This window comes from Plectropomus leopardus, chromosome 16, assembly GCF_008729295.1.
Source record: "Plectropomus leopardus isolate mb chromosome 16, YSFRI_Pleo_2.0, whole genome shotgun sequence".
Lineage (NCBI taxonomy): Eukaryota > Metazoa > Chordata > Actinopteri > Perciformes > Serranidae > Plectropomus > Plectropomus leopardus.
This window is the reverse complement of record NC_056478.1, coordinates 29,901,598-29,929,480: the sequence shown is the minus strand read 5'-3', so window position 1 is coordinate 29,929,480 and position 27,883 is coordinate 29,901,598. Positions and strand designations below refer to the sequence as shown.

Genomic DNA, 27,883 nt, shown 5'->3' with positions numbered 1-27,883 from the left:
TAATAATTTGAGAAGATATCTATATATTTCTTATATAAATATTGAGGTGTGTAAACAGGAATAATGCACATGCGATAGCAGCTTGTCCCCAGCAGATAGCACCGCGAGGTCGTCGGCTACTCGGGTTTACTCGGGTTTACTCGGGCTCTTGCTCTGCTATCCATTGCTTTTCACTGCAGTGAGGCAGACAGTAGCTGTCGTGTCACAGATAGGCTCGTCAGTCTGATGTGGGATTTCCTGGTAAGGCAGAGCTCCAGACAAGAACCACAAAACGCAATTTGTCAGACTTCTCTCCGTTAACTCAAAACGCAACCCAGCCGTCGAGTTTCAGCGTTATTTCGGCCGTGTTATTCCGCAGAGAGGGGCTTTATTAACGCTAACGTCACTCCCCATCAGAGTTAGTGTGGAAGCTAACGCTAACGTCAGGGCTCCGTGCTGCTCTAGCCATGTCCGCCTCGGCTGGATGCTCTCCGGTGGGGCAGAGCTCGGGCCTCGGCCCCGGTATGTCCATGTTCCGCTGGTTAGAGGTGCTGGAGAAGGAGTTTGACAAAGCCTTCGTGGACGTGGACCTGCTGCTGGGAGAAATCGACCCGGATCAGGTGGATATTACCTACGAGGGTCGGCAGAAGATGACCAGCCTGAGCTCCTGTTTTGCTCAGTTGTGCCACAAAACTCAGACAGTTTTCCAGCTGAACCACAAACTGGAGGTGAGTGACTCGGTTCATGTTTCAACGACACTTCTGTTTGCCTTGGAGGTCATTTTTCTAACCGGTAAAACTGAAAGCTAGTAGCACAATATAGACTTGACACCTGAAGATAATCTCACAATGTAGGCCAGTGATACTCAATTTACGGCCCACGGGCCAAATCTGGCCCCTGATAGGCTGCCAGATGGACCCCCCCCCAAATCATTTTTTAATTCACAATAAAAATAAAGCGATTAACTCCTGGGGTTGTTTTTGCATTCGTAGTATATACATTATAAGGTGTCAGAGTGCATAAAACAACATCAAAACAGCTTTTTTATTTAAAAAAAAGAAAGAAAAAAAAGGCAGTGGAAGATCCCCTCTACCCGCCCCGACAGAGGTCCAAGCTAAACCCCTAATGTCCTACAATTCTAGAAATGCCTAAAAATCCTGCTAATGTGCTGAAATTCTAGAAATGTTGTAATGTGCTAAAACATCCTAAATTCCTAGAAATGTCTAAAATCCCAGAATCGACTTTAAATCTTAGAAAGGTCCTGAAATACTAGAAATGTCCCAAAATCCAAGAAATGTTCTAAAATACGAGAAAGGCCCTAAAATCCCCCAAACATTCTAAAATCCTAAAAATGTCCTAAAATCTTGTGTTAAAATCCTTGAAATGTCCTGAAGATCTTGAGATGTGCTAAAATCAGAGAAACGTTCCAACATCCTAGAAACATCTTAAAATTCTGTAAATGTTCTAAAATGGTAGAAGTGCACTAAAATCCTAAAAAATGTCCTGGAATCCTAAAAATATCCTAAAAACATAGAAATGCCTTAAAATCTTACAAATCCCAGAAATGTCACAAAATCCTGGAAATGTCCTTATTCATAGAAACGTCCTAAAATCCGGGAAACATACTAAAATCCCAGAAACACATATGTGGCTGCTGCGACTGGCCTCTGGCCTCCTGTCATTTTGCAAAAGTGGCCCCTAAGCAAAGTAAGTTGAGTCTCCCTGCTGTAAGCAGTAAAGGTGCGAATCACCACGATAGGTTTTCCCCTCGTCTTGTTTTCTTGTGTAACAGCAGAGAACAACAGAATGACTGCAGCAAACATTAACAATAGCGAGAAAGCACAGTTGGCACTGGCATATGGATACTGTGGAAAATGTGTGCTGGAATCATTTTGAATACTGAGAATCAATATTAATGAATGGATATTTTTTGCAAACTACATTGGAGTCACAAAGCTGCATTACAGGGCTAAGAACCCATTTTTACCCAAAAAGCACATATTGATACTTGTGCATCAGTTTACACACAGATCAGGTTGTTACATATGACAGTATGTAATATTTTAATAAAACATAGGCAGTATACTGTCTGTTGCCTTTAGAGGATGATTTACCATTTACAATGCGCGCCTCCAGGGACACTGCCATAGTCATATGACATCAAACAGCCGCTTCTGCATGAAGTCCAGGTGGATGAATGGGGAAAAAAATTGCAAAAAAAAGGTGTTTTCTTTATAAATTGACAAAAAATTCAAAAATAAAAGGCCAGCTTTTTTTCTGGAAGGCCTGTTTCTGTAAAAATAGGCAGTATATGAAATACAAAACACAGCATTTACAGTTATTGCCCCTCCCCTGCACTTAATTTGATAATAATTTGACCTACCTCTCCCTTCTGGCTCTGAGTGGTGCTCCATTGTAGTTTTTCTAGCAGGAAGGCGGGAATTTTCAAGTTCCAAGTGGTCTGGCACGTAGCATTAGGACTGTTTGTTCTTTGGCTATATAAAGACTGCATTTGAAACTAGCACACACACAGACAGACCCTGAGGACAAAGCAGTCCTCTCAGTGTCCTGGCGGTGATCTTACAGGGTGGAATAGTCTGTGGCGAGCGCTGACATCGTGTGACCCGATGTTCTGACAGTTCAGTCATGTAAGGTTGGTCTCGTTTGACGATGAGTCGTCGGGAGCGATGGCGCAGCTAATGGTCGAAATTGACCTTTGCGAGTCCCATCAGTACAGTCTCTGGGAAGCAGTCAAGATAGCTGGTTTCCATTGTAAGCTACGGACTGAATGGGAGGACCTACTGTGAGCGTCCTGCTGGGACTTTTCTGTATTCTGTATGTTTGGGTTCGTACAGTCATGATTATTGATGATTCGGTAATCGTATCCCTCCTGGACAATGATGACCCGGATCATGGCCCTGTCATATCTGAGTTCACCGAGTGCTGTAAGTCGTCCTTCCTCACTATAAATGTGTCCAAGACAAAAGAGATGACAATAGATTTTAGGAAAAATCCTCCAGTCTTGTCCCCTGTGGTCATTAATGATCACGCTGTCGAGGTCGTGGATCAGTATAAATATCATGGCACCATCACTGATGACAAACTGAGCTCTGCCTCTCACACTGATGCTGTCTGTAAAAAAGCTCATCGCTGCATGTTTTTTTATCGTAAGCATCATGGTTTTATGTGTGTGTGTTGTGTTACCTGCGGCTCCAGACAGATTTTTTTTTGTTTTGGGCCAGAAATGGCTCTTTTGATAGTAAAGGTTGCCGACCCCTGGACTAAACGATCTTCCTCACCTTTATAAGAGTCAATCCTGGCCAACCCGAGCCATTCACTCAACAGCCAGTTTTCACTGCTTCCATCTGACTGCAGATTTAGTAAGCCAAAATGCAGGACTAACAGACCGAACAACTCATTTGTTCCTGCCGTCATCGTTTTTTTAAATGATTCAATGTGATTTTAGATGTATTGTTGTATTGTATGTATTGTATCACTAATGTACTTCTGCTGGCTGCACAAGAATTTGCTCCTTGGGGGTCAATAAAGATTTCTTGAACTTGAACTTGAACCTTGAAATGTCATGGAATTGCAATGCTATTTCCAGGCTTGGAAAAGTTTTGGAAAACAAAATATACCCTGAAAGTCACAAAAACTCTTTCACAAACCTTATAATAACACATGATTATAAGATGTTTGAAATTTAAAAACGCAACCATAATTTCTGTTTTTACAGGTCCTGGCTGTGATAAGTTGTGTAATTTTGGTGATTTTTTATCAAAGAAAACAGGGAAGGGTTTGGAAGGCGTGTTTAAAAAAAAGAAAAGAAAAAACCAAAATGCGTTCTTTAAAAAAAAAAAAAAAAAAGGAGTGTCGATGGTCATTTTAGAAAATATATTGGTTTGAACATTAGCCTCAAAATCATGGAAATGTATTGATAAAACTGTGTGAATCATGGTTTGTTAACTCTTCTTTGTCTCCGTCCCCTCCGCTCCAGGCTCAGCTGGTGGACCTGCGCTCCGAGCTGACTGAAGCGAAGGCCGAGCGTAAAGTGGTGGAGAGGGAGGTCCACGACCAGCTCCTGCAGCTTCATGCTCTCCAGCTGCAGCTTCACGCCAAGCAAGGCCAGACAGAGGACTCCGACTCCATCAAAGACAGACTGGTAGGTCAGAGGAGGAGACGCTGTCCACAGCCTTCAATGGGAATATTTAACACTTTAACAAAAGAATACTTTTGCAAATATATTTGAAATCAGGAGCTCAGGAGAGGAACATTAGGAACAGATAAACTCAACCACACTGTTTAACTTTCAAAAAAAAAAATATTGTAACATTTTGGTTACTATACCTTCACCTTCAGTATAAGCCATTATGTGAATATTGATGTAGAATCGTCCACGTCCGCATTGCGATGCATCTTAGAAATTATTAATTTCAACACCCTAATACCATCATCTTTCTCCCTGCATTTTCCTTCACATATAGGAAATTGTCCAAAAAAAAAAACCCATTTAAAAAATACTTTTCCCTCTTGTGAAATAAAATTTATTCGAAGACAAAATCCCTCACACTGTCTAACTGGCAAAAAATAAATAAAATAATTATTGCGACATTTCAGTAACTAGACCTTCACCAGGCAATCAGTTTGGCGACAGAGAGCAGCCCTGATTAGCAGGGAGCGGCTGTGAGTTTGCAATCAACAACATTCCCCACGAGCAGTGAGAAAGCAGAACTACCAGTCATTTACTATGTGACAATTTACTATATTATACATGGAGACAGAGAAGTAAAAACATGCTGTGTAGTGCTCTACCAAAAGGACATGGGAAAAAAACACCCTGTTGTTGGCTACGGGTTTTTACCTGGTTGGATGTGCTGCCAAAAAAAAAAAAAAAAAAGCATAATCCAGTCTTCCTAACTTGCTCTGACTTATGTGACAAAGATAACTTTTGAGTAGCTAATATCTTTTTAAAAAATACGTGTTTATTTTACGCTAATATGGGCTCTGAAAATGCATCATATTATAATGTCATCCTATGTACTTATACTTATAAAAAACTTGTTAAAAAAATACAACCTTGTATGATTAAAAAAAATCATGTAAAATATTGCTACTTTGATTCGCAATTTTTTTTCGAAAAGCTGCCACATAATGAGGCATTTCAGGCGTCAACGTTCACAGAAACTTCCAGTGAAATCCTGGAAGGACTGATTTCACTTCCATCAGCCATCTCTGGTGTTGTTTCCATGAATTTGGCAGCACATCCAACCAGGTGAAAACCAGTAGCCAACAACAAAGTGTTTTTGTCCGTGTCTTTTTGTTGAGTTAAGTGTTGCTTTTCTAAACCTGCCTGTCTAAGAAACTCACTGTTTTATGTTTATTGTCGTCACTGTACAGCATGTTTTTACTTCTCTGTCTCCATGTAGAATATTGTAGATTGTCACATAGTAAAATGCTCTCTGGTATTTCTGCTTTCACTGCTCGTGGGGAATGTGGTTTATTGCAAACTCACAGCTGCTGCTGATCAGGACATCTCTCTGTCTCCAAACTGTTTGCCTGTTGAAGATCTAGTTACTGAAATGTCGAAATAAGTTATTATTAATATTTATAATTTATTTATTTAACAATTGTATTTATTCATTTATTTTCATTTTCTATTTTCTGTTTTTTTGCAAGTTAGTGTTTGGGCGTTTGTCTGCAAATAAATTACATTTTACAATAAGGAAAAGTATTTTTTTTACATGTTTTCTTTTAAATTTTTTGACATTTTCCTTTATGTGGTAGAAACGGTGTAGCTCCAGAAAGAAAATGCAGGGACAAAGATAGCAGGTATGACATAAAACAAAGGTTAGCGTCGGAGTCAGTCTCAGAATGTTGCAGCTTCGTTGCAGCATAAAAAAGTCTGAAAGAGATCTCTTGTTTCAAGACATCAAACTGGAGGTTCAGTGTGGGCCGACTGCACAGAGCCCAGTCCCCGTGCATCGCACCATCGCATTCATTAACTGTGCAGATGTTCCTGTTTTTAACATAGTTAACATGGTTGATTTCAAAAAGCAAAACCGTTAATCTCAGGTAAAGGAGGAAGAACACCTGCACACTGAAATAACCTCTTGAAAAATCCATGAATGCAGAAAGATCCCTGAGGCTTAACTTTTGTATTTAGTTTCTTACTGTATGTGCTGTGTTGTGTGCTTTGCGTGAACTATAGAGACATCTGGATTTGATCTGGTGAACAGTCCCCCCACAGTACGATGCCAAGGTCATAAAAATCTATAATGCACAAATAAAGACTGAATGATAAATATAACGGCAGTGGCGTCTGACACGTCAGCACATTGTGTTCCTGTAAGAGTTCATCACACACAATGAGCCCTGTTGTTTCAGATAAACAAGCTCAGCCTATGTTTCCTGATCTACAGCTTTAACAAATAAAGTTGCTAAGATAGTTGCCTCAGCTCATTTTAGAAATCTGAAAGTCAGAATTTCTGTCGTGATGACTGCAGAGTCTTGGGAACTCGGGGACTGAAGTTAGCAGCTACTCTGCAGGTTTTTCGTCATGCGGCTCTTATTTCTGGTGTCCAGGATGAAAATGGCCAAAAACCTTATCATGATAAAAAATGGTCATATCTGTTGATATTGATCATTTTTGTCATTGTACATCGTTAGTACTTTCCTTAATCTATTATTGGTAAAATTAAATGAATTATTTTTGCCATTTAGTTTTTTTTTATTCATTTTGGCATTATTCAAAACATATTGACTTTTACACTTAATACACAAATTTGAATAATATAGATATAAATGGATACACAGGCAGGGAAAAGAAACAACAAAAATGAAACAAAATCAAACCAAAGTAGACAAATTAAACCAGAAAACAACGACAAATAAGAGAAAATAAAATTAACAACTGATTAATTGTTATTTAAAAAAAAAATACTAAACTTTGCTTATTTTAAACACTACACAAACTCCTTTTTTCCTCAATCAAAACTCACAGCAACAAATACTTTGACAGCGTGGCATAGCCTATTGATGGAACGATTAAATTTCACGTTAGTTGAATTCTCAACCACTGATTAATTGGTCATCACTTAATTGTTACCATCCCTAATCTGTAGTCATTCGAATTATATATTTAAAATTATGTTATAGAAAAAGAAATGTATTTTTAAAATTATACATATATTTTTCTACACTTGTTTCGGGTCAGTAGGGGGCTCTAACAACCTGAAAAAGCATTCACACCCATGACATACATACAGTCACGTAAAATCATACAGCAGTAGATAGATCGATAAAAACGCACGTACAGCTACATTTTAAAAGCAATGGCTATCAATGACTATTCTTACACCCTTTACGAATTTCTTGCCAATTTTTGGGTCGTTCCCATGCTCATAGCAATGTTCCCATGGTTTTAAAAGCGATCAAGCCCCATTGCTCCGGTTTCAAAGGGTTAACAGTCATCCCTCTGACAGCTGACAACATTTCGCCTGATGCTGAGCCTCCACTTTACACTGTGTGCAGTGGCCGGCTGAAGAACGCATTTGACAGAGCTCACAGCCCAGAGCGTAATCACTGAAGTTATGCAAAAGAAGGTGAATTTAGGGGAAAACAGTGGAAGCCTAAAACTACATCTCAGTCGCCAGTGTCTGTTCGGCGGCTGCTGTTGCTTTGGTGCGTCCTGGTCTTCTCCCTTTGCCTCAATTGCTTTCAATTACAGTTATTTTCCAGCTGTTGTGCATGTACTGCTTGACAATACATGCTTACTTATATTGACTGGTTCATTTACTCACAGCCTCTGTTGCCTGATATTTCTTTAATCTGTGACTTCTCTTTCTGTTCTTCTTTTGCTTCTTTTTTCCTAAAGCCTGCGCCAACACTGGACGACATGGTAAGTTTGTGTATGGCTGTATTTTCATATAGATATAGATATAGACATACAAGTAAATATGGATATAGATGTAAACATAGACATAGATATGGATGTCGATCTAGAGATAGACATGGATATATACATAGATATAGATAAAGATAAAGATATAGTCATAGGTATAGATATAGATATAGATACAGACATAGATATAGATATAGACATAAATATGGATATGGATATAGATATAGACATAGATATGGATATAGATATAGACATAGACATAGAAATAAATATAGATATAGATATAGATACAGACATAGATATAGACATAGACATAGGTGTAGATATAGATATAGATATAGACATAAAAATAGATATAGATACAGACATAGATATGGATATAGATGTAGGTCTATCTATCTATATACACTACCGTTCAAAAGTTTGGGGTCACTTAGAAATTTCCTTATTTTTGAAAGAAAAGCACTGTTTTTTTCAATGAAGATAACTTTAAACTAATCAGAAATACACTCTATACATTGCTAATGTGGTAAATGACTATTCTAGCTGCAAATGTCTGGTTTTTGGTGCAATATCTACATGGGTGTATCGAGGCCCATTTCCAGCAACTATCACTCCAGTGTTCTAATGGTACAATGTGTTTGCTCATTGTGTCAGAAGGCTAATGGATGATTAGAAAACCCTTCTGCAATCACGTTAGCACAGCTGAAAACAGTTTAGCTGGTTAGAGAAGCTATAAAACTGACCTTCCTTTGAGCAGGTTGAGTATCTGGAGCATCACATTTGTGGGGTCGATTAAACGCTCAAAATGGCCAGAAAAAGAGAACTTTCATGTGAAACTCGACAGTCTATTCTTGTTCTTAGAAATGAAGGCTATTCCATGCGAGAAATTGCCAAGAAACCGAAGATTTCCTACAACGGTGTGTACTACTCCCTTCAGAGAACATCACAAACAGGCTCTAACCAGGGTAGAAAGAGAAGTGGGAGGCCCCGCTGCACAACTGACCAAGAAGATAAGTACATTAGAGTCTCTAGTTTGAGAAATAGACGCCTCACAGGTCCTCAACTGGCAGCTTCATTAAATAGTACCCGCAAAACGCCAGTGTCAACATCTACAGTGAAGAGGCGACTCCGGGATGCTGGCCTTCAGGGCAGAGTGGCAAAGAAAAAGCCATATCTGAGACTGGCCAATAAAAGAAAAAGATTAATATGGGCAAAAGAACACAGACATTGGACAGAGGAAGATTGGAAAAAAATGTTATGGACGGACGAATCGAAGTTTGAGGTGTTTGGATCACACAGAAGAACATTTGTGAGACGCAGAACAACTGAAAAGATGCTGGAAGAGTGCCTGACGCCATCTGTCAAGCATGGTGGGGGTAACGTGATGGTCTGGGGTTACTGTGGTGCTGGTAAGGTGGGAGATTTGTTCAGGGTAAAAGGGATTTTGAATAAGGAAGGCTATCACAGCATTTTGCAACGCCATGCCATACCCTATGGACAGTGCTTGATTGGAGCCAATTTCATCCTACAACAGGACAATGACCCAAAGCGCACCTCCAAATTGTGCAAGAACTATTTAGAGAAGAAACAGGCAGCTGGTATTCGATCTGTAATGGAGAGGCCAGTGCAGTCACCTGATCTAAACCCCATTGAGCTGTTGTGGGAGCAGCTTGACTGTATGGTACGCAAGAAGTGCCCATCCAGCCAATCCAACTTGTGGGAGGGGCTTCTAGAAGCGTGGGGTGAAATTTCTCCAGATTACCTCAACAAATTAACAGCTAGAATGCCAAAGGTCTGCAATGCTGTAATTGCTGCAAATGGAGGATTCTTTGACGAAAGCAAAGTTTGAAGGAAAAAATTAATATTTCAAATACAAATCATTATTTCTAACCTTGTCAATGTCTTGACTATATTTTCTATTCATTTTACAACTCATGGTGGTAAATAAAAGTGACTTTTCATGGAAAACACAAAATTGTCCAGGTGACCCCAAACTTTTGAACGGTAGTGTATCTCTCTCTCTATATATATATATGAGAGCGAGAGATGGATACAGATATAGATATGTACATAGACATGGAATGAATATAGATAGTATAGATACAGATATCGATTTTGTCTAGAATGAATATAGATTATGTAGCTACACTTGCTGCAGCTAATGATCACTGATACTTAAAAGCAGGAGTAGAAAGGACCGGGACGTGAGACAGAGCTGTCTTCCTATTTACTAACGGAGTCAGACATCCAGCTGTTCGTAAAAATAAAGAAAGAATCTATCATACACACTAACATTACCATTAAACGAAAATAAAACAAAGAGACAACAACAATTTAAACACAAAGTTCCACCTCACATTCACATCTACGTATATAAAAACGATCGGAAAAGCTGGCAAAAATATCAACATTTTTTAGACGCTCACAACATGAAACTAGCATCAGTGGTGACAGGACTCATCACAGGATGACAGGCTTTAATCCAGCTGGGCTGTCACTGTCTGTCTCTGCATTTCTCAGCTGCATGACAGCTGATTGTCACTTCTGCCTCTTTGATGATTTTCAAACTCTTCTCAAACCTTAATTAACTCTTTGTACTCTTGATCCTCATTTTTTAAGAGAATCTCTGCATCCCTTCTTCTCATCTATTAACGCTCAACTGCACCGAAGTGGGGTGAAGTGATTCGGTTCAAATGTGAATGACCTAGTCCTGAATATAGTAAAACCCACACTGTTTAACCCTTTGAAACCTGGATCGCCTTCACTTTCAGACACCTTCACAAGTATGTAAACCTATGAAATCAGAGACAGTTGGGTTGCTTTCATTTGCAAACATAGCAACTTGGCAAGAACTGTTCTGCAAATTGCAAGCAGTTAGTTGATTTGGAAACATTCTGGAAAAATGACAGCGATGTAAGAATTATTATTATTATTTAAAGCACCTTTTTCAGGTCAGGTTCCTTGTTGTTTTTTTTTCTATTTTTCTTTATTATTTTTTTTTCTAATTTTCAAGTAATTTTCATGTACTTTATACTTTTTCCCCCTAATTTTTGGGTCATTTCTCTAAGCGTTGCTCATTGCCTTTTACCTACATTTTCGATAGACATCAAGTCAATTTGCTCATGTCTCAAAGGGTTAAAATGTAAGTTCAAGTTGCAAATCTGTTGAAATAAGGGCCACTCTCGAGATGATGGCACTTTGCTGTAGATGCCAAATGAACACATATCTCATGCTGTGATCATAGGTGAGGCTGAAACTGGAGCACAAGATCAACAGGCAGATAGCTGCAGAGTCAGCTGAGGTCATCAAAGCTCAGCGAGGCTTTCAATTTACAAGATTATCATGCTGCAAACTGCAATTTTGGTCACTAGCTGTGGGTGTAGACTGAATGGATGACATCATGGCCACATCAGCAGAAAATGGATGAATCATTAGCAGGTGAAAAAAAATCACATGATGTCTGAAATAGATTTTTTTTAATGCAGAAACACATAGCACACACGCAATGATAAAAGCAAAAATGCAAAAAAAAAAAAAGGAATAATTCTCATAAACTGCCATAATTGCAGAAGATTAATGTTGTGTACCATTACGTTCCAATGTGATTTTATTTTTATGCAAACTGCATGAGGAAGCCTGAGAACTAATCATCATTATACTGATATTTAAGGCAGCACTCAGTACATTTGCATGCCGTTAGAAAAAGTCAAATTATTCTGTCAGTCCGATAAAAGTAGACTTTTCTCCCGCGGTGGTTAGAGATAGGGACTGTTCATTATTTATGAGGGGGGAAGGGGTGCTGCAAAATGGGTCAGGCATTTTAAACTAAAAGCACTGAAGAGGCACTTGTGTTTTTAATTTTGGCTGAAATAAAGGACATGCAACTTGAACAGGTAGTACTTTTCCTTTTTTTAAATAAAAAAAGTCACACCCCATTCATCCCCCTCCTCTGATAAATACAGTACAGTCCCACAACAGCAGCACTAAAGCTAAGTGATGTCCTGCTGTGGACGGGGCTGCAGCAAAACATATTTTAGCCACCTAAAAAAAATATCAATATCAGTTTAACTGGACACTATATTTGAATCCACATCAATGTATATAGATTAAATGAGCGATCACATAACATCGACGTAGAGTGGCCCAAAAATTAGGAAGAAATTAGTAAAAACTTAAAAGACAATTACCTTTTTTTAAAAGAAACAAGAAAATTGTCTGAAAATTAAAACATATAGTGTATATATACATATAGTTTCCTGGATTATTGTTAACCCCCCCCCAAAAAAAGAATCTTGTCACCTTCTCTCACCTTGTTAGACGTTTCTTGTCAAGCTGGTCATTGCCTTTTCTCTCCATATTTTCGAAAGAATTCAAAATCCGTTGTTCAGGTTTCAAAGGGTGAAACAGCTTGTGCAAAACATCTGAACGCAGCACTAGATAACTGATGTCAGTTCAGGTTTTCAAGGGTTAACTTATCAGTGGACAGACGGTAACTTAACAGACATTTCTTGAAATGAAAATATTTTCGAATATTACTTCAAACGCACTTTCAGCACAATAACTTTGAGCTGAACTTTCATGATAAACGCAGATATGTGGAATGTGCGAGAGAGCTTCACACTGAGAACTCAGATCCTGCTATTTACTGTGAGTTCTCACCAAATCTCTTCCCTAACCAACCGTCGAGCCAAAGGCTGACCTTGAACCGCCGTTATTACAGTGATGCAACTGGGTCAGCGTTTCAGCCGCAGCTGTTTCCTCACAGTACTTTCCTGCTTTTCTCAGGGATTTCATATAATCTGTTTAAATCTCAGGGAAAACATTCAGCCCTAATCTGAATATCACTCTTGATTACCACGTAGCCTGCTGGAACTAATAATATACGAGCTGAGGTTTCTCCGCGTTGATATTGGTAAGATTAAACTGTTGCCAGAGATTAACTCTTTGAAACCTGGAGTAATATCGATCTTCCTGTGCTGCTTTTAGATGCCTTATACAAGTATTTCAACCTTTAATGCTGAATCAATTTAGTTTCTTTCAGAAACATGTGGGAAAAGGCAATGAGCAACTTAGCAAGAGATGTTCTGCAAAAATTTTAGAAATTAGGAAAAGCTGACAAGAAAATGAACTGAAAATTATTTTTTAAAAAAAGATAGACAGAAGAGAAAGACACAAAGAGAGAATTTTTTTTAATGTGAAAAAGGACAACGAGCAACTTGTTAAGAAATATTCCAAAAATCAATAGATTTAGAAAATTATTTTCAAATGCTGGGGAAAAATGTTTAGGGAAAAAAAGAAATAACTTGGGGAAATATATTTAAAATAATTAAATAGTTATGAATTGTGTTTCAAAATTATCATTTTTTTAGACTAGGCACTTCAGTTTTTTTTGTTTGTTTTATTTTATTTTATTTTATTTTGTTATTATTAGTAGGATTAGTATTTATTTATTTCATTTCTTGCAAATTTTTGGTTCTTTGTTTGTTGCTTTTTGCCTTCTTCCCATGTTTTTGAAAGAAACCAAAACAATTTTTCCAAGTTTCAAAGGGTTAAACGCATTTTCACTCAGGCCCTCATCTTGCCTCCGCTGCGTCTTACGTTATGTTGTAAAGTGTTCACATGTGACGTCTCGTTTTAGGAACAGGAGCTTGAAGTCAGCAAAAAGGAGAAACTGGCAGAGGCCCGTCTGGAGGCCGAAGTGAGACTACTGAAGAAAGAAAACGAGGCTCTGCGCAGACACATGGCCGTCCTGCAGGCTGAGGTGTACGGAGCCAGACTGGCTGCCAAATACTTGGATAAGGAGCTGGCCGGCAGGTGAGGACAGCACCTCTCAGGTTAAAGTTCGGCAAAACCTATATGGAGTTCCAAGTGACAGCAGAATCTTTGGCTTTGTCTGGCAGGGTGCAGCAGATCCAGTTGCTGGGCCGTGACATGAAAGGGCCGGCACACGACAAGCTGTGGAACCAGCTGGAGGCGGAGATCCACCTCCACCGGCACAAGACCGTGATCCGAGCATGCAGGGGTCGCAACGATCCCAAGAAACCCCTCCCCTCTCCTGTGGGACACGTGAGTGTGAAATCACGCAGCAGGTACAACTGTCGCTACCTTTCTACGTTACGTGCTGCTAATGTTCAGTGTGTCCATGTGATTCCAGGACCCAGACATGTTGAAGAAGACTCAGGGAGTCGGCCCCATCAGAAAGGTGGTGCTGGTCAAAGATGATCACGAGGGGCTCGGAATCTCCATCACAGTAAGAAGTCCCGGCTGTTCTCTCTTCCTGATAGTGGCTATGGCAGCCTCCTGAAATTGCTCCCAAAATTTGTTTAAAGCTCTCAACAAAATAATATTACGGCATGAATGAGCAGGACGTCTCGCAGTTGTCATATTGCTAACTGTTTAAGCCACAGCCTGCTCAGTTTAGCTGCATGATGAGATAATGCATGATGGTTCTGGTGGTTCGAAGGATTGGAGGGCGTCATAGTGACGGGGGGCTGTGCCCTGCTGCCGTATCTTAAAAATACAGAAGGTAGAAGCACCAGCAACAGTTCATTGTCTGACAGCATTGATGAATCTAAAACAAAAATGTGTCAGGAGAGGTCAGGTTTTTTAAGCACTTTTGGCTTAGTGGAGGGGCATGCAATTTTAAATGGATTTTCTGTTTATTTAATGCCAATTTTGAAAGAAAATATGTCTTCCAAACCGTGGGCCGGTGGGTTTGAAAAAAAACAAACATTTTTGGTCATTTTTTCCTTCTTTTATTTATTTATTTATTTATTTAGTTATTTGAGGGAGGGAATTTTTTTTTTCTTAAATTTTTAAAGGGCATTTTTTTTCTTTAAAAATTCACAAAAATCACAGCATTTATTACAGACAGAAACTCTTAAAACAGCAATTATTGTTGGATTAAAAAAGAAAAAAAAAGAAGCTGGGCAAGCGGTGTTATGTGATTGATACTGTTTGTCGACATAAAAAAAAGAGTTACTAAAACGTCACCAAATCATCACCTCCAAAGACCACTCTGTGAAAAATGTTGAGTGACCTCTTGCGTTTCCTCCTCAGGGTGGGAAGGAGCACGGTGTTCCCATTCTCATTTCAGAGATCCATCCCAGCCAGCCTGCAGACCGATGTGGAGGGCTGCATGTCGGAGACGCCATCCTCGCTGTCAACAGCATCAACCTCCGCGATGCCAAACACAAAGAGGCCGTCACCATTCTGTCCCAGCAGGTAACAACACAGGCCAACACACACATAACACACACTACGCCACACCTGTTCCCTTAGCATGCTCACTCAGTGTGTGTGTGTGTGTGTGTGTGTTAGCGGGGACAGATAGAGTTCGAGGTGGTGTACGTGGCCCCAGAGGTGGACAGCGATGATGAGAATGTAGAGTATGAAGACGACAGCGGTCATCGCTACCGACTCTACCTGGATGAACTGGAGGACAGCAGCACGGCGCCACCCAGCAACAGCTCAGCGTCACTGCAGGGTGAGATCCAAAAAAACTTGTTTTGACCAATAATTATATGCTTTCAGAACGCTTAAGTGTATGAATGAAATTTGTCTCATTTTAAATGTGTGGGGTATTTGTTTTGATTAAAATGCTCCATTGAAACCCATTCAAACTGCAATTTTGATCCCACAGCCATCAAAGCAGAAAAACATTGTATCAACAAGCATTGTATCAGTATCTGGACTTTTGCCTTGAAATTTGTCATTTTTACTATTTTACACCTGATGATGTCATTTTTTTCATCTAAAAACATTGTGGCATCATGACAAAACCTGGCATTTAAAGGAATAAAATTCTGAAAATTATTAATTATTTTGATATTTATGATTAGAACTGATGTTTGTTTCAAAAAAACAACTAAATGAAAGAAGAAAAACATTTTCATGTTCATATTGTTTCTGGCCTGATTCTGAAAAGCGCATTTTGTGCGCAGAGTGGTCTGACTGAGTACTTGACTTTACACAAAAAAATAATGTTTTAAAATAAATGTTGCTGCTAATCATTAACATATACTAGGCTGTGATAAAAAAAAATGATAATCTACTTAGCATGTAGCATATTGAATATAATTCTTTTTTATTGTGTGTGTGTTTTAAAATCTAAAAACATAGTGGCATCATGACAGTAACTCTGAAACATAATGAATATTTTATATTTAAAATTAGGACTGATGTTGGTTAAAATAATTAACTGAAAGTAGGAAATAATACTTATGTATAATAGTTTTTAAAGTTTGACTTTGAAAAGCGCATTTTGTGCACAGAGCAATACCAGTGTGTGTAATATTAAAGTGAGCCTTATGGGTTAAGTTCCTGTGTTTGGTGTTGATGACTTTGGCACTGATGAAGGACCAATGTGGCCTGAAACACATTCACTGTGTTTCTGAAGCGTGGGTCATGTTGATGTGAGTTTTACTAGACTTTTGTTGTACTTTTACCAACAACGGGACACAACCAGTCATACTGAGTTGAGGGCACGCAGTCATGCATCTTGGATTTGGTTTGATTTGATTTAATTTAATGTGATTTGATGTAATTTTGATTTTATTTGATATTTATTTTGAACATGTTGTAAAAAAGATGAAAATGAATCAGAATGCCAATAACAGAAATGACCATCTATCCAGAAGGATTCAGTCAGAGGGAACTGTGCTCCGTCTCCACTATGAGCTGCTAATTAAAAGAAACCCAGGCTCCTCATATCTTTGCTGTGTTTGAAAGATGCTTTCTGGTCAATGTAAAACAACATATTATTCATTATTATGTAAATCTGTGTCCCCCCTCTGCAGCTCTGGAAAAGATGACACTTAGCAACGGAGCCGAGAACGGAGACACTGGGATCTCCAGTGAAACACCTTCAGAGGAAACCCCTTCAAAACCTCCCGAGACTGACTGCTCCTCCTAAAGGCTCTGCTGAGAAATCGGTCTTTTGGAGACATCACAAGAGGATTGACGAGAAAATCCCACTCAAAGGACTGAACAAAGAATTCTGTGACGAGCCTAGGGACAAGGTAAAATGAACAGAGACGGTCTATTTTCCCTTTTTCCTCTCGATGTTGCGATGTTGTGGGGTGGTGGGGGGGGGGGGGTCTAGCCTGGGCTTGTGGCAATTATTTGGGGTAAAATGTTTGAAGAAGCAGAAATGTGTAAAATATGTAGAGCAGGAGTGATCCTTAACAATGTCTGATTTTTTTTCTAGGTATTTTATTAAGATATTAATCTCGGAACCCACTGGCGAGCTCTCTGACAATGATAAGCTTTTTGGGGCAATGCCCAATATTTTTGGGGGTTCCAGAATAGCGAGATTTTTTTCTTCCGTTAGCCTGTCTTTTCGGCTAAATCATATAAACAGATATATGGGTATGAATGCAGATTTTTTTTCTTTTTAATTAATACATAGCTAAATTGTCGTGAGACAATAGCCAGTGGATTCCGAGATTGCATTAGTTCTCCACACGGACCTGCCATTCATATGTGATTGGTCGATACAACTCAGACTACAAACATAAACCAGAACGCCAAAACCTTGCGCCGTTGCTTACAGACTCTGCAGGCATATGCAGATATCTGTTGATAGAGATTAAGATACTTATGGAAATTGCAATTGCTGTATGTGAGAAATCTGCAAAAGGAAGTAGATGTCATGGAGGCATAGTGACATCATAAAGAAGAGGTTGAAAATGTCTTTCAGGTTTCGCTTTTAAAGAAATGCTTGTAGAGTATTTTGCTTCTTATGTAGAGGTCGACAGATATTGGTTTTTCAGGGCCGATACCGATTATTAGTACTTAATGAGACCGGTAATTGATATTTGGAACCGATATGCATTTAAAAATTTCATACCAAGTTACTCATTGCCTTTTTTGCCAAATTTAAAATTTGGAATATAACAAACTCCAACACAATTTTTCTTTTTGAATACCTTAAACAACTGTTTAGTCAAAAGTGAAATGTTCAACATCATATACAGCAAGTTCCCATCAACCTTTTCTTATAAAGTTCAGTGAGAAAATTTAAATAAAAATGAAAAAATACAAATAGCTTCCTGAGGTTTTACAAAGTAAAAGTTCCTCCCACGCTGACACTTTCTTTGCATGTATTGCAGTCTTCACCTTCCTGCTGTTGGTTGAATGTAGTATGGGCACTTTTTTCATTAATTAAATTTATCGGCGATCATTATGATAAAACGCCAGTACAGATAATCGGCAAAATGCCAAATATCGGTTCCGATAATCAGCCGGGCGGATAATCTGTTGACTCTTATTCTTATGCATAATTATTCATCTGGCTTTGACAACACTATGATAAAAACAAAAATGATATCATCCTGCAGGGACCCCAGGAGAGGCCAGGAAAATATCTCAATAAAGGAAATGAGTGAAAAAGATCATTTTTTAATGTTTTACAAAAAAGAATTTAAAAAAATCTTTGAAATAGATATCAAATGGAAAGCATTATAAAGTCTTGCCTGCTATCACCAGTACACTTTTTCAAACTTTTCTGAAACTCATTAAAGACCTAAGCTAGGTAGATATCATGCTGAATAATGTATTCAGGGTCTGAATATTTAAACAACCACATGAGTAACAATTAAAACCTAAGAGGAACGATTGGCACCTTTCTTTGATCTCCATGTTAAACATTGTTAAAGTGCTTAAATATCTACTTCTGACTCCATCGTTTGAAATGCTGAATCTTCATAGTCATCCATGAAATGTGCATATGACACTCAATCAACCAACAATCTTATTTACTTTTATCGCTCTCATTCAACATAGAATCTGTAATGTAAAAAGATTAGGGTTACATGTGGAAAAAAATGAGTTTTGAGATTAAAGTCAGAATGCTAATACTTTAGGTCAGATTTGAGTACAAATTAAGAGGATTTAAGTCAGAATTCTGAGATTTAAATTTGAATTCTGAGATGTAAGTTTGAATTCTGAGATTAAAGTTTAATTTAAAATTTAAAATTTCACATTTCTGAGAATTAAAGTCAAAATTCTGAAAATAAAGTCATAGTATTCCAAGAATTACATCAGCATTTTTGAATTTACGTCCAAATTCCCAGATTGGAGCTTCAGAATTCCTGCAATTTAGTCTGAATACTCAGACTTGTCAGAATACTGAGACTGAAGTTCCAGAATTCTGAAATTTGTATTTTGAAATTCTCAGAATTGAAGTCAGAATTTTATGACTTGAAGTCAAAATCCTGAGATTTAAATTTCAGACTTCTCAGAATTAAAGTCAGAATGCTGAGATTTGAGTCAGAATTATGAGATTTAAGTCCAAATTCTGAGAAAAAAGTCTTAAAATTACAAGAATTTAGTTAGTGTGATTTCAAAGTCAGAATTCTGCGACTGAAGTCCAATTTCAGACTTTAATCTCAGAATAAGTCAAAATTCAGACTTTATTCTCAGAATTCTGACTTTAAACTCAAATATATTTTTCACGTGTGGCCATGATCCTCTTCCATAAATGTGTAACAGAGGGCTTTCAGCTGATGGAATAAACCCTCTGGTGACTTTTCTTGCCAGTTGACACCAGTGGCTGTGAAATCCTATGAGTTTTCCATCTTTGAAGGCAGCATGCGTCATTGAGATTTGAACAAAGGTGCCGTCTTTTCTCTAACTTTTTAGAGATCCAGGTTATATACAGCGTGTTCATTATTCAGGGGGTCCTTGTCAATTCATTTTCAGAGACGGCATTTAGCAAAACAATCAGTGAAACTATGCCATGTGTCCATTTTAGACTGAAAGAAGCTACTAAAAAAAACGACACTGCAGATCCTCTCCTGAGTCCTTGAAGACTTTGTAATTATATCAGTGACTATACGTCATACTTGTGTATGACCTGAACCCCTGCCCTGCTATTGTATCCTATTTATAAGGCTGTGGGGGTGGATGTCCCCGTTTCCCTGCCATAGCTTTTTAACCATGTCCCATCACTAACATATTTCAGCATGTCACTGTATGTTGAGTATACAGGGTTGGGCACAATAACACTTCTCTGATACAACGTCATTGAATGCAGTCGTTCTTAAAGAAGGGGTCTTTCTTAAATGTGTATCGCTCTACACTGTATTTTGTTATTGTTTTTTTTTTTTATTGTGTCACATTCTACAGTAGCACATAGTATTTTGTCCTACCCGACAGTAAAATGCAGTAAAGTACAACAAAGTAAACTGGACTGAGACGCAGGCCTCGCCAATCTTCTGTCTGATGCAGAGACATTCAGTTGATGCATTATTGTGCCCAGCTCTTCAGTGCTGCTAGCTGCCAGCGATCAGGCCCAGAGGAACATGAGTGAGTGGAACCATAACTCTGTGCCCTCTGAGCATTCACACGCCACTTTCTTTCCCCGCTTTTCGTTCTTCCGTTTCCTTGGTGCTTGGTTTGTGTCTCCGAACTCTTCACACATATATGATGTGCTTCTTTATTATACGTAATGTATTCAAGTCATGCAATTTATTTAGCCTTTAAATAAAGTTTGGTTCCAAATTGGTTTATTTGTAATCCATTTTTTTTATTGTCTTTTTAAAAATGTCTTCAAAAAAAATCTCTGAGTTTATGAAATAAAGTGTAATTCTGTTTAGACTTGCAAGCAGGTAGGTCGGGGTTTAAGCACCTACTTGCAATTTGGGCCACGAAGGCATTTGACCCAAGGGGATCTGAAAACTATAAGCACACCTCTTTTCTTTTGCAGTTTTGTGCTGGTGGCCTGGCAAAGACCAGGATGTGACAGGTAAGCCTGATTTAGTCTTTAGAGGAGGAATATACTGCAGCCCAATACAACACAACTCAACCCAAACCAACCCATAAAGAAAGCGAAGCACGTAAAAAGCGTCAAACACTCCCTCAGAGTTTAAGCCATACTCGTGCCATAACATTTAGTGTATGGTATATACACTAAATATATATATACACACACTAAATTTGGCTGTTTGTTGTTGACTGACATCAGTTCTTGTTTTGCACACTACAAACTCGGGGTATTCTGACACCACTTAGTAATAAAAAAAAACATACAAAATCTTTAGAAAAATAATTTTATTTTCTATCCGAACAAATAAGAGCAAATCCATATTTTAAAAACAAACATACATAGTGATTTAGGAACATGGCTGTATATAAACATAGCTTTGGCATTTATAGAAACTAAAAGCATATCAAACAAAGAATCCTTTCTTATGCAGATTAACAAGCCATCCAGCGGCTTCTTAAACTGAACCACAGAGCCAAACACACCTTTAGTTTGGTTCTCATTGTTGGTTCAACTTCTTCAATATAATGAAATCATTCAGATATAAAATGCCTAATAGTTTGTTGTGTGATAGATCACACTATAACCTGTCTGGTTGCAGAGAAGAAAATCTACCACAAAGTGCATTGTGCTGTTTCACTTTGCTCTTTCAGTTTCTTTGGCTCGAGTTTCACCCAAACACCATTAAAACAATGTATGACAGATGATACATAACATGAACGACTGAACAAATAATCACTATTAAAAACAGGTTTTTTTCTTTGTTTGTTCTGGTATAACAAACAGTTGATGAGTCCCTTTAACAGTCAGGTGGCCAACAGCACATCTGCACACTTCATATTGCTTATTAATGGCTTACTGAGATTCACAGAGATAAGTGGTTAGTTACATGTGAGACTAATCAAAGATAGCTAGGACACGCTATTTGACCCCACAGAAGCTTGGGGTATGATGCAGTCGCAGTGTAACGGGAGCTGCGATTTTGGAGGGTTACAGCAGACGGCGCTAGAAATAAAGGGACGGTCTCCGTTCAGCTGCTCTTTGGGCAGTTTTTAGCCTTTTTGGGTGCGCTTGGCTTGGCAGAACTTTTGTGTACACTCAAATTGATGGCGAGCGACATACAGTGGAACATCTTGAAAGCATTCATCGTCTTGTATTGCAGACACAGAATTGTAATTTTTGCGCATTTCTATAGCTGGGGGTTACAGGGTATCACTGGGACACACAGCTGTCCCCCATATACTGAGCATAGCGGTCTGAGATGCTTTTCCTCAGGTCATCGATGTCTCTCCTGAGCTGGCCGACCTCCAGCAGCCTGAACCTCAGTTCTTCCTCCGCCGCCACTCTGCTGTCGCTCTCTTCCGCCGAAACACTGAGTGCTGGATACAGAAAGCAAACGCTTAATCACCAGGCAAAGGCTAATGTTCAACGTGCCAGACTGTCACTGAATGTTAGCCACATACATTTCATTCCCAGGAGCAGAGACAGGTTGGGCTCTTTGCCCTGTGCTCTTTGAGCCAGGATGCTGCAGAGAGCCTGGAGGTCCAGCAGACACAGGGACATCTCTTTCAGCAGCCGGCCCGCTTCAGGCATCTCTCCATGGGACAGGGGATGCACCAGCAGGTCTTCATGCTTCTCAGTGGGAAACAAGGGTATTTATTTTGATAAATTATTTCTGTCATGCAGCCTAAAACCTGACCATCAGAAAAACACCAGTACACTTTTTGTCTTTCAGATAAAATCATGAACATAAAAAAAATGTTCTGCAGTGTGAAGACAGACAGACAGAGAGAGACAACACTGATACCTGTGAGAAGGGTCTGGATGGGCTGGTCAGGTTTTCCTCCTTTTCCAGCGGAGAAGACTGTTGTTGATGAGAGAGACCTCTTTTCTTTTGCAGTTTTGTGCTGGTGGCCTGACAAAGACCAGGATGTGACAGGTAAGCCTGATTTAGTCTTTAGAAGAGGAATATACCACAACCCAACCCATGTATGACCCAAGCCAGGTACAACCTGACCGACATGACTCGGCACAACTCGACCCAATCCAACCCAACTCAACCCAACCAAAGCCAACCCAGTCCAACCAAACTGTACCCAATCCAACCCATATTAACTCAACCCAACATAACCTGACTAAACCAACTCCACCCTAAAGGCCCTGACACACCAACCCATCGATCAGCGGTCAGTCAGTGTTGTTCATCCGCCCTCATCGCTGCGGTGTCCCACATTACTGACCCTCACTGCAGATAGTCAGCTTTTTCCGCCAATTCAGCGTGTTGAATAGGCGGTGTCGGCCACGGAGCTCATCGCTAAATGAAATCAGTCTGATTGGCTGTTCAGCTCAGCGAATAAAAGGAGAAACAAAAGTGAGGAGTGCAAACAAAGAGCTAAAGTCAAGAGGGATTTAATTTTTTAAAAATAGTTATATAAGGTATATAAGGATTGTTTTCCTGAAGCCACTGAGCTCTTAAGTAGAAATGTTTCCTCATGATTTGTGTAGTTGTTCGTTCACTGACGCACTGTTAATATGTTTTGTTCTTTCAACTTTGAGTTGTGTTTTTAATGTGCTAATTGGCTAACTAGCATCAAGATGCTCTTCCTGTTTCCCTTTTTAAATGACAAATACAGACAACCGCCATCTGCTGGTATGAAGGTTTATTTCCATTCATGCAGGTGTAGAACTTACATGCTGGTTGTCCTTCACTTTGGTGTGTTAATGCGCAAATTTTTGGCTGACACATGGCGACTTGAGGCGACAAAGCCTCTAGTTCCCTGATATTGGTTTGGTGTGTCTGGGCCTTAAGTCTACAGCCAGGAACCAGTTAGATTTTCTTTGTTTTAAATTTAGCCACACTTGTTTATTTTGTTTCAAGAAGATGACCCTACAGTTGAGAAACTTTGTGTCTTCCTCACCGTCAGCTGCTGGGTCAGTCTCTCAATACGCTCTTTCTGATGCTCTATCAGCTGGAGGGGAACAGAGAGAACATGTTAGTGCATTTTTGACTTTCTGCATTTGTGTACACATGCATGCATTTGTGAATGTGTGTGAGTTTGGACGTTACCCTGCTGCTGTGGTCTTGCTGCTCTAGAAGTTGAGTGTTTTCCACCTCCAGCCGCTTCAGGTCCTGCATCGGTAACCTCACCCCGTCATCCAGACAGTGCTGCACCTTCTGCTGCAGGCTGCATCAAGATAACACACACACACACACACACACACACACTTATATGCTTACACAGATGTAAGAGATGATGCAGAGCATGTTAGCAGCATTTTTTTAACACCTAATGTAAAGAAAAGGAATTCATTCGGACTGAGTGCAAAGGAATATTAGGGCTGACCAACTAAGTCGTGTTCACTCCGGGCCATGCAAATTGAGGTGAAGTTGCTGCCTCACCATTTTTTCTACTTCAAGTCTCCACTAGTTGACTTTGTACCTTTGTACAGATGCCATCAGCTCCTTCTCCCTCGCAGCCTGCTTCTCTATACTGATGTCTTTCTCCTTCATCAGAGCACTTCCTTCTTCCAGACTCTGCTCTAACCGAGAGGCTTTTTTCTCCAGATCCTTAGCTTTCTGCTGCACCTCCTCCTGCTGAGCACGCACACACACACACACACACACACACACACACACACACACACACACACACAGTGAGGTCACTCAACACAACTCAGCAACGTGTGACACAAATGCATGTTCTGTATTTGTGTGTGAAATCTATTTCCTAAAGGCAGCACTGCGATAAACACATTAATATTCAGGCGAAATGTTTTTTATTAATCAGTCTGGCGTTGTCAGCAGGATCCCAACAAAGCTTGACGTGTGTGAGCACAATAAGGGTTTCTTATCTTTACCTTTATTTTACTCTGTGTGCTGTGCTCATGTGCGCATAATTAGACTGCAGGTTTCGATATACTAATGTAGACTATTAGGGGACTTGATTCATCAAGCTGGCCCCAAATCTCGAATCTTATAATGGCAGACACCGTGTAGAAACAGCCTGCTGAATGTGAGTGTGTGTGTGTGCGTGTGTACCTGCTGGGCCTGCGCCTGCACCTCGTCCAGCGTGGGCAGGTCAGACAGGTACTTCTCCAGCGTCTCTATGCGGAGCTGCTTCTCCTGGTTCTGCTGGCTCTCTCTCTGACACTTCTTCTTCAGACTGCTGATGTAACGATCCCTTGTCTTGATCTGGCAACAAAAAAACACCTCATATAAATAATACACTCTTACAAATAGCATCTACACATACTGACAAATCACGCATGAATTCATTTGTTGACATCAGTTATGGTTAATATCAAACAAAGTCTAATGTTTACTTGCCTAATAGTTAAAAGTGGCTTGTTTTTTTAGGAATAGTTTCCCCCGATTCACATTTTCTGTCACTTTGTTTGGATGAATAATAGCGAGTTCTGTCTTTGTACCTTCTCCTCCAGTTTCTTAATGTCCTCGCTGTATCTCTGTGTGGCTTGCTTGAAGAACTCGTTTAAATGGAGAACTTCCAGTTCAGCCACGGCGAGCTTCCTGCCGAGGTCTTCGTCACAGCACGGCCTGTCAGAGGGCTGTTTGCACGGCGTTCTCAACACTGATTCCTGTCGCACAAACACAACCTGTGCTGTGACTTGTCTCAAGAAAAGATCTGATCATGAATTCGGATTCATCAGAGTGTTACCTTAGTTTTTGGGATGTGTGGCTCGTCAAACCAGCTTCTCTGACTATTTAGGACCTGCTGAGCTCGCAGCTCGTTCTCTCTGATCCGCGCATGAAGCTGCAAGATCTGCTGCTTCTGCCTGAAACACACAACATCTTCCTGTTTACAAAAACCAAGTTTGAGTGCAGCTCTGCGTGTGTGTGTGTGTGTGTGTGTGTGTCCTGCAGTACCTTTCAATCTCAAGCTCTCTTTGTCTCAGCAGCCCCTCTTTAACCTTCACCAGAGTGTTGACAGGAAGTGAGCTCCCCATCACCATCTGCAAACACACATCAACACATGATCGGTAACAAACACACACACCGATTTACAATCAGTTTATTCTTCAGTCCAAGTGGCCGTTTGTGCCAAATTTAAAGAAATTCCCTCAAGGCCTTCTTTAGATAACGCATTCTCAAAAATCAGATGGATGCAAGGTCACAGTCATCTTGACCTTTGAAAACTGAATTCTAATAAGTTTTTCCTTGACTCAAAGTGGATGTTTGTGACAAAACAAAACCAAAAAAATCCCTTTAGGTGTTCTTAAGATATCACAATTGAAAGAATGAGACAGATGTAAGGTCACAGTGACCTTAACCTTTGACCTTTTTTTTATCTCACCTGGTTTAGCCCCGGCTCCTGCTGATGTCCCTGTTGACACAACAACGGTCCATCTCCGCAGCAGCCCTCCGTCCCAGCAGGACTGATGTGACCTCCACCCTCTCCTTTGGGCCTGTACTCCATCTGCTCCGTCAGCCACATCTGAGTGCGGACCGCCGGCTGGATCGGGGAGCTCCTGTCGGTCTGATGGCGCAGAGGAGAGTCTGCTTGTTTGGGTAAGGTGAGCCCGTAAAGCTGACCTCCTCCCCGAGTCAGCTTAGCTTCTGGTAACGCACTGTAGCTCATGTCCAAACTGCTGTGTTTGGACAGAGCTGAAGGACGGGACAGATCTGGGTCCAAACCACTGGATCTGCTGTGGTTGTGGCGGTAGCAGGGGCCTGCTCCTGGTGAGCGCTGCAGCAGACTGTGGTAGAGCACCGAGGAGGACAAAGGAAGATACAGGTCCACGTTTGACCCGACGGGCTCCTTCCTGTACCCATACAACAGACTCCTGTCCAGGGAGCCATGTGAGTCTGAGTTATACTGATCACCTGATGTCCTTGTGTAACTTTTATCAGCCCCAGATGATAACTTAGTGAGGGAGGACCACCTCCGGATGGGCTGCTGGTCCTTCATGTCCAGACAGCTCGGTGGACCCACAGGGGACATGGCTGGTGTCAGCTGGCAGGACCTGCTCCAGCGGCCTGAGCTGCTGGGTGAGGCTGGGACTCTGAAACTGGTGTAGGGTGAGGAGGACGGGGACATCATGACGTGGACAAAAGGAACAGAACTATCATCCAAGTGGTGCTGAGACAACGGCTGGAAGGACAGAGGTGTGGTGCTCGAACTGGAGTCATCTGTAAGACATTTAGGACGAAAAGGGCAGAAGAAGAGTTTTAGTATGACATCATCATCATCAACAACACAAGAACATTACTGTGTTTCAGCCCATCCTTAGTCCCCCAAAAAATTGCATAAGCATGACGGATTCTTGTTTTTCTTAAAATTCAGAAACTCAAAATATTCAGTAACTAAAAGCCAAAAAGAATACAAGTGCATCAAAGTGTATTAACCCTTTGAAACCTGGATCAGCATCAGTTTTCCTTTGAAACCTGAGCCAAGTGGATTTATGTCCTTCAGGAAATTAGAAGAGAAAATGACTACAAAATTAGCTTAATAAAAAAGGAAGGGCCATTAGAAAAATGTATTTAAAAAAAAGAGGAAAAATGTCAACAAATCTATTTTTAAATTTAAATAAAAAACAGCACTTTTTGAGGTGCATTTTTTACTTTTCTTATTTTGTTTTTTTTTTTGTATTTATTTTATTTATTATTATTGTATTATTTTTATTTTTTATTTTTATTTTATTTATTTTATTTTTTTTTATTTTTTTTTTTTTTTTACAAATTTTGCACGTTGCTTTATGTGTTGTTTGGGAATGTTGGACATTTGACAGTGAGATGCGTCCCATAAACAAGAGCCAACAGTTCATTCCACCAAATTTATTTTTTTTTATTTATTTGAGCGATAAAAACCACCTGATTGAACCTTTTTGAATGAGGAAATCCAGGCAGAATAAAGTAAAGGCCGTCCTACCTTCCACGCTGTCAGAGCAGTACGTGCCGATGCCTGTGTCCCCGCTGTCGGACACCGTGCTGTGCCGGCGCCCACCGCAGATACTGTTCCCCGGCCCAGGAGGGTTGCTGTGCCAGGCTGAGTCAGGGCCAGGGACCCATCCTGGAGATCCACCACCACTGGAGCCTAAACAGTTTTAAAAAGGCTTTCTGTTATGCAAGTTTTTCAGTTACAATAAATTGGGGATTATTAGGTGGCACTCATCAATGTCTGATTGGGTTATACCCACAGAGAGCAAGAAACGACTTAATAAATAATAAACAACGTGAAAAATTTTTTTTTTTTTTTTGTTATAACCAGATGTTTTCA

The 27,883-nt window shown here is 39.9% G+C and overlaps 2 protein-coding genes across 5 annotated transcripts in view; one reads left to right on the top strand and one right to left on the bottom strand.

The window, feature by feature from the left end:
- The first annotated feature begins 191 nt into the window (after nt 1-191).
- Nucleotides 192-20,856, top strand: gopc (golgi-associated PDZ and coiled-coil motif containing). Of its 3 annotated transcripts, XR_006106608.1 has the most exons (10): nt 192-707; nt 3,977-4,141; nt 7,853-7,876; nt 13,521-13,696; nt 13,783-13,948; nt 14,037-14,132; nt 14,942-15,106; nt 15,203-15,368; nt 16,681-16,902; nt 20,592-20,856. XR_006106608.1 is itself a non-coding variant. In XM_042503012.1 (9 exons), exons 1-9 carry the CDS (start codon nt 447-449, stop codon nt 16,794-16,796), a joined length of 1,335 nt encoding a protein of 444 aa, XP_042358946.1. In that variant the 5' UTR covers nt 192-446; the 3' UTR covers nt 16,797-17,713. The 3 variants fall into 3 exon arrangements, 2 of the variants coding, with proteins under 2 accessions (XP_042358946.1, XP_042358948.1); XM_042503012.1 differs by lacking the exon at nt 20,592-20,856 and having other exon boundaries at nt 16,681-17,713; XM_042503014.1 differs by lacking the exons at nt 7,853-7,876; nt 20,592-20,856 and having other exon boundaries at nt 16,681-17,713.
- Nucleotides 20,857-20,920: 64 nt separating this feature from the next.
- Nucleotides 20,921-27,883, bottom strand: part of cep85l (centrosomal protein 85, like) — an 8,297-nt gene continuing 1,334 nt past the window's right edge. Inside the window, exons 2-13 of one of the 2 annotated variants that reach the window (XM_042503010.1) lie at nt 27,536-27,700; nt 25,961-26,796; nt 25,534-25,619; nt 25,325-25,442; nt 25,077-25,244; nt 24,688-24,840; nt 24,089-24,243; nt 23,716-23,833; nt 23,567-23,617; nt 22,456-22,563; nt 22,112-22,280; nt 20,921-22,027 (exon numbers count right to left, since the gene is read on the bottom strand). In XM_042503010.1, the coding sequence (XP_042358944.1) occupies nt 21,861-22,027; nt 22,112-22,280; nt 22,456-22,563; nt 23,567-23,617; nt 23,716-23,833; nt 24,089-24,243; nt 24,688-24,840; nt 25,077-25,244; nt 25,325-25,442; nt 25,534-25,619; nt 25,961-26,796; nt 27,536-27,700 (2,294 nt within the window). In that variant the 3' untranslated portion in view covers nt 20,921-21,860. The remainder of the gene's footprint in view (nt 22,028-22,111; nt 22,281-22,455; nt 22,564-23,566; nt 23,618-23,715; nt 23,834-24,088; nt 24,244-24,687; nt 24,841-25,076; nt 25,245-25,324; nt 25,443-25,533; nt 25,620-25,960; nt 26,797-27,535; nt 27,701-27,883) is intronic. The other variant, XM_042503011.1, reaches the window with a different exon arrangement.

Coding starts and splice junctions, on each gene's coding strand:
- gopc (XM_042503012.1), top strand. CDS start 447: ATGTCCGCCTCGGCTGGATGCTCTCCGGTGGGGCAGAGCTCGGGCCTC. Junction 14,133..14,941: donor GGCTCGGAATCTCCATCACA/GTAAGAAGTCCC, acceptor TTTCCTCCTCAG/GGTGGGAAGGAGCACGGTGT. Junction 15,369..16,680: donor CAGCTCAGCGTCACTGCAGG/GTGAGATCCAAA, acceptor CCCCCTCTGCAG/CTCTGGAAAAGATGACACTT.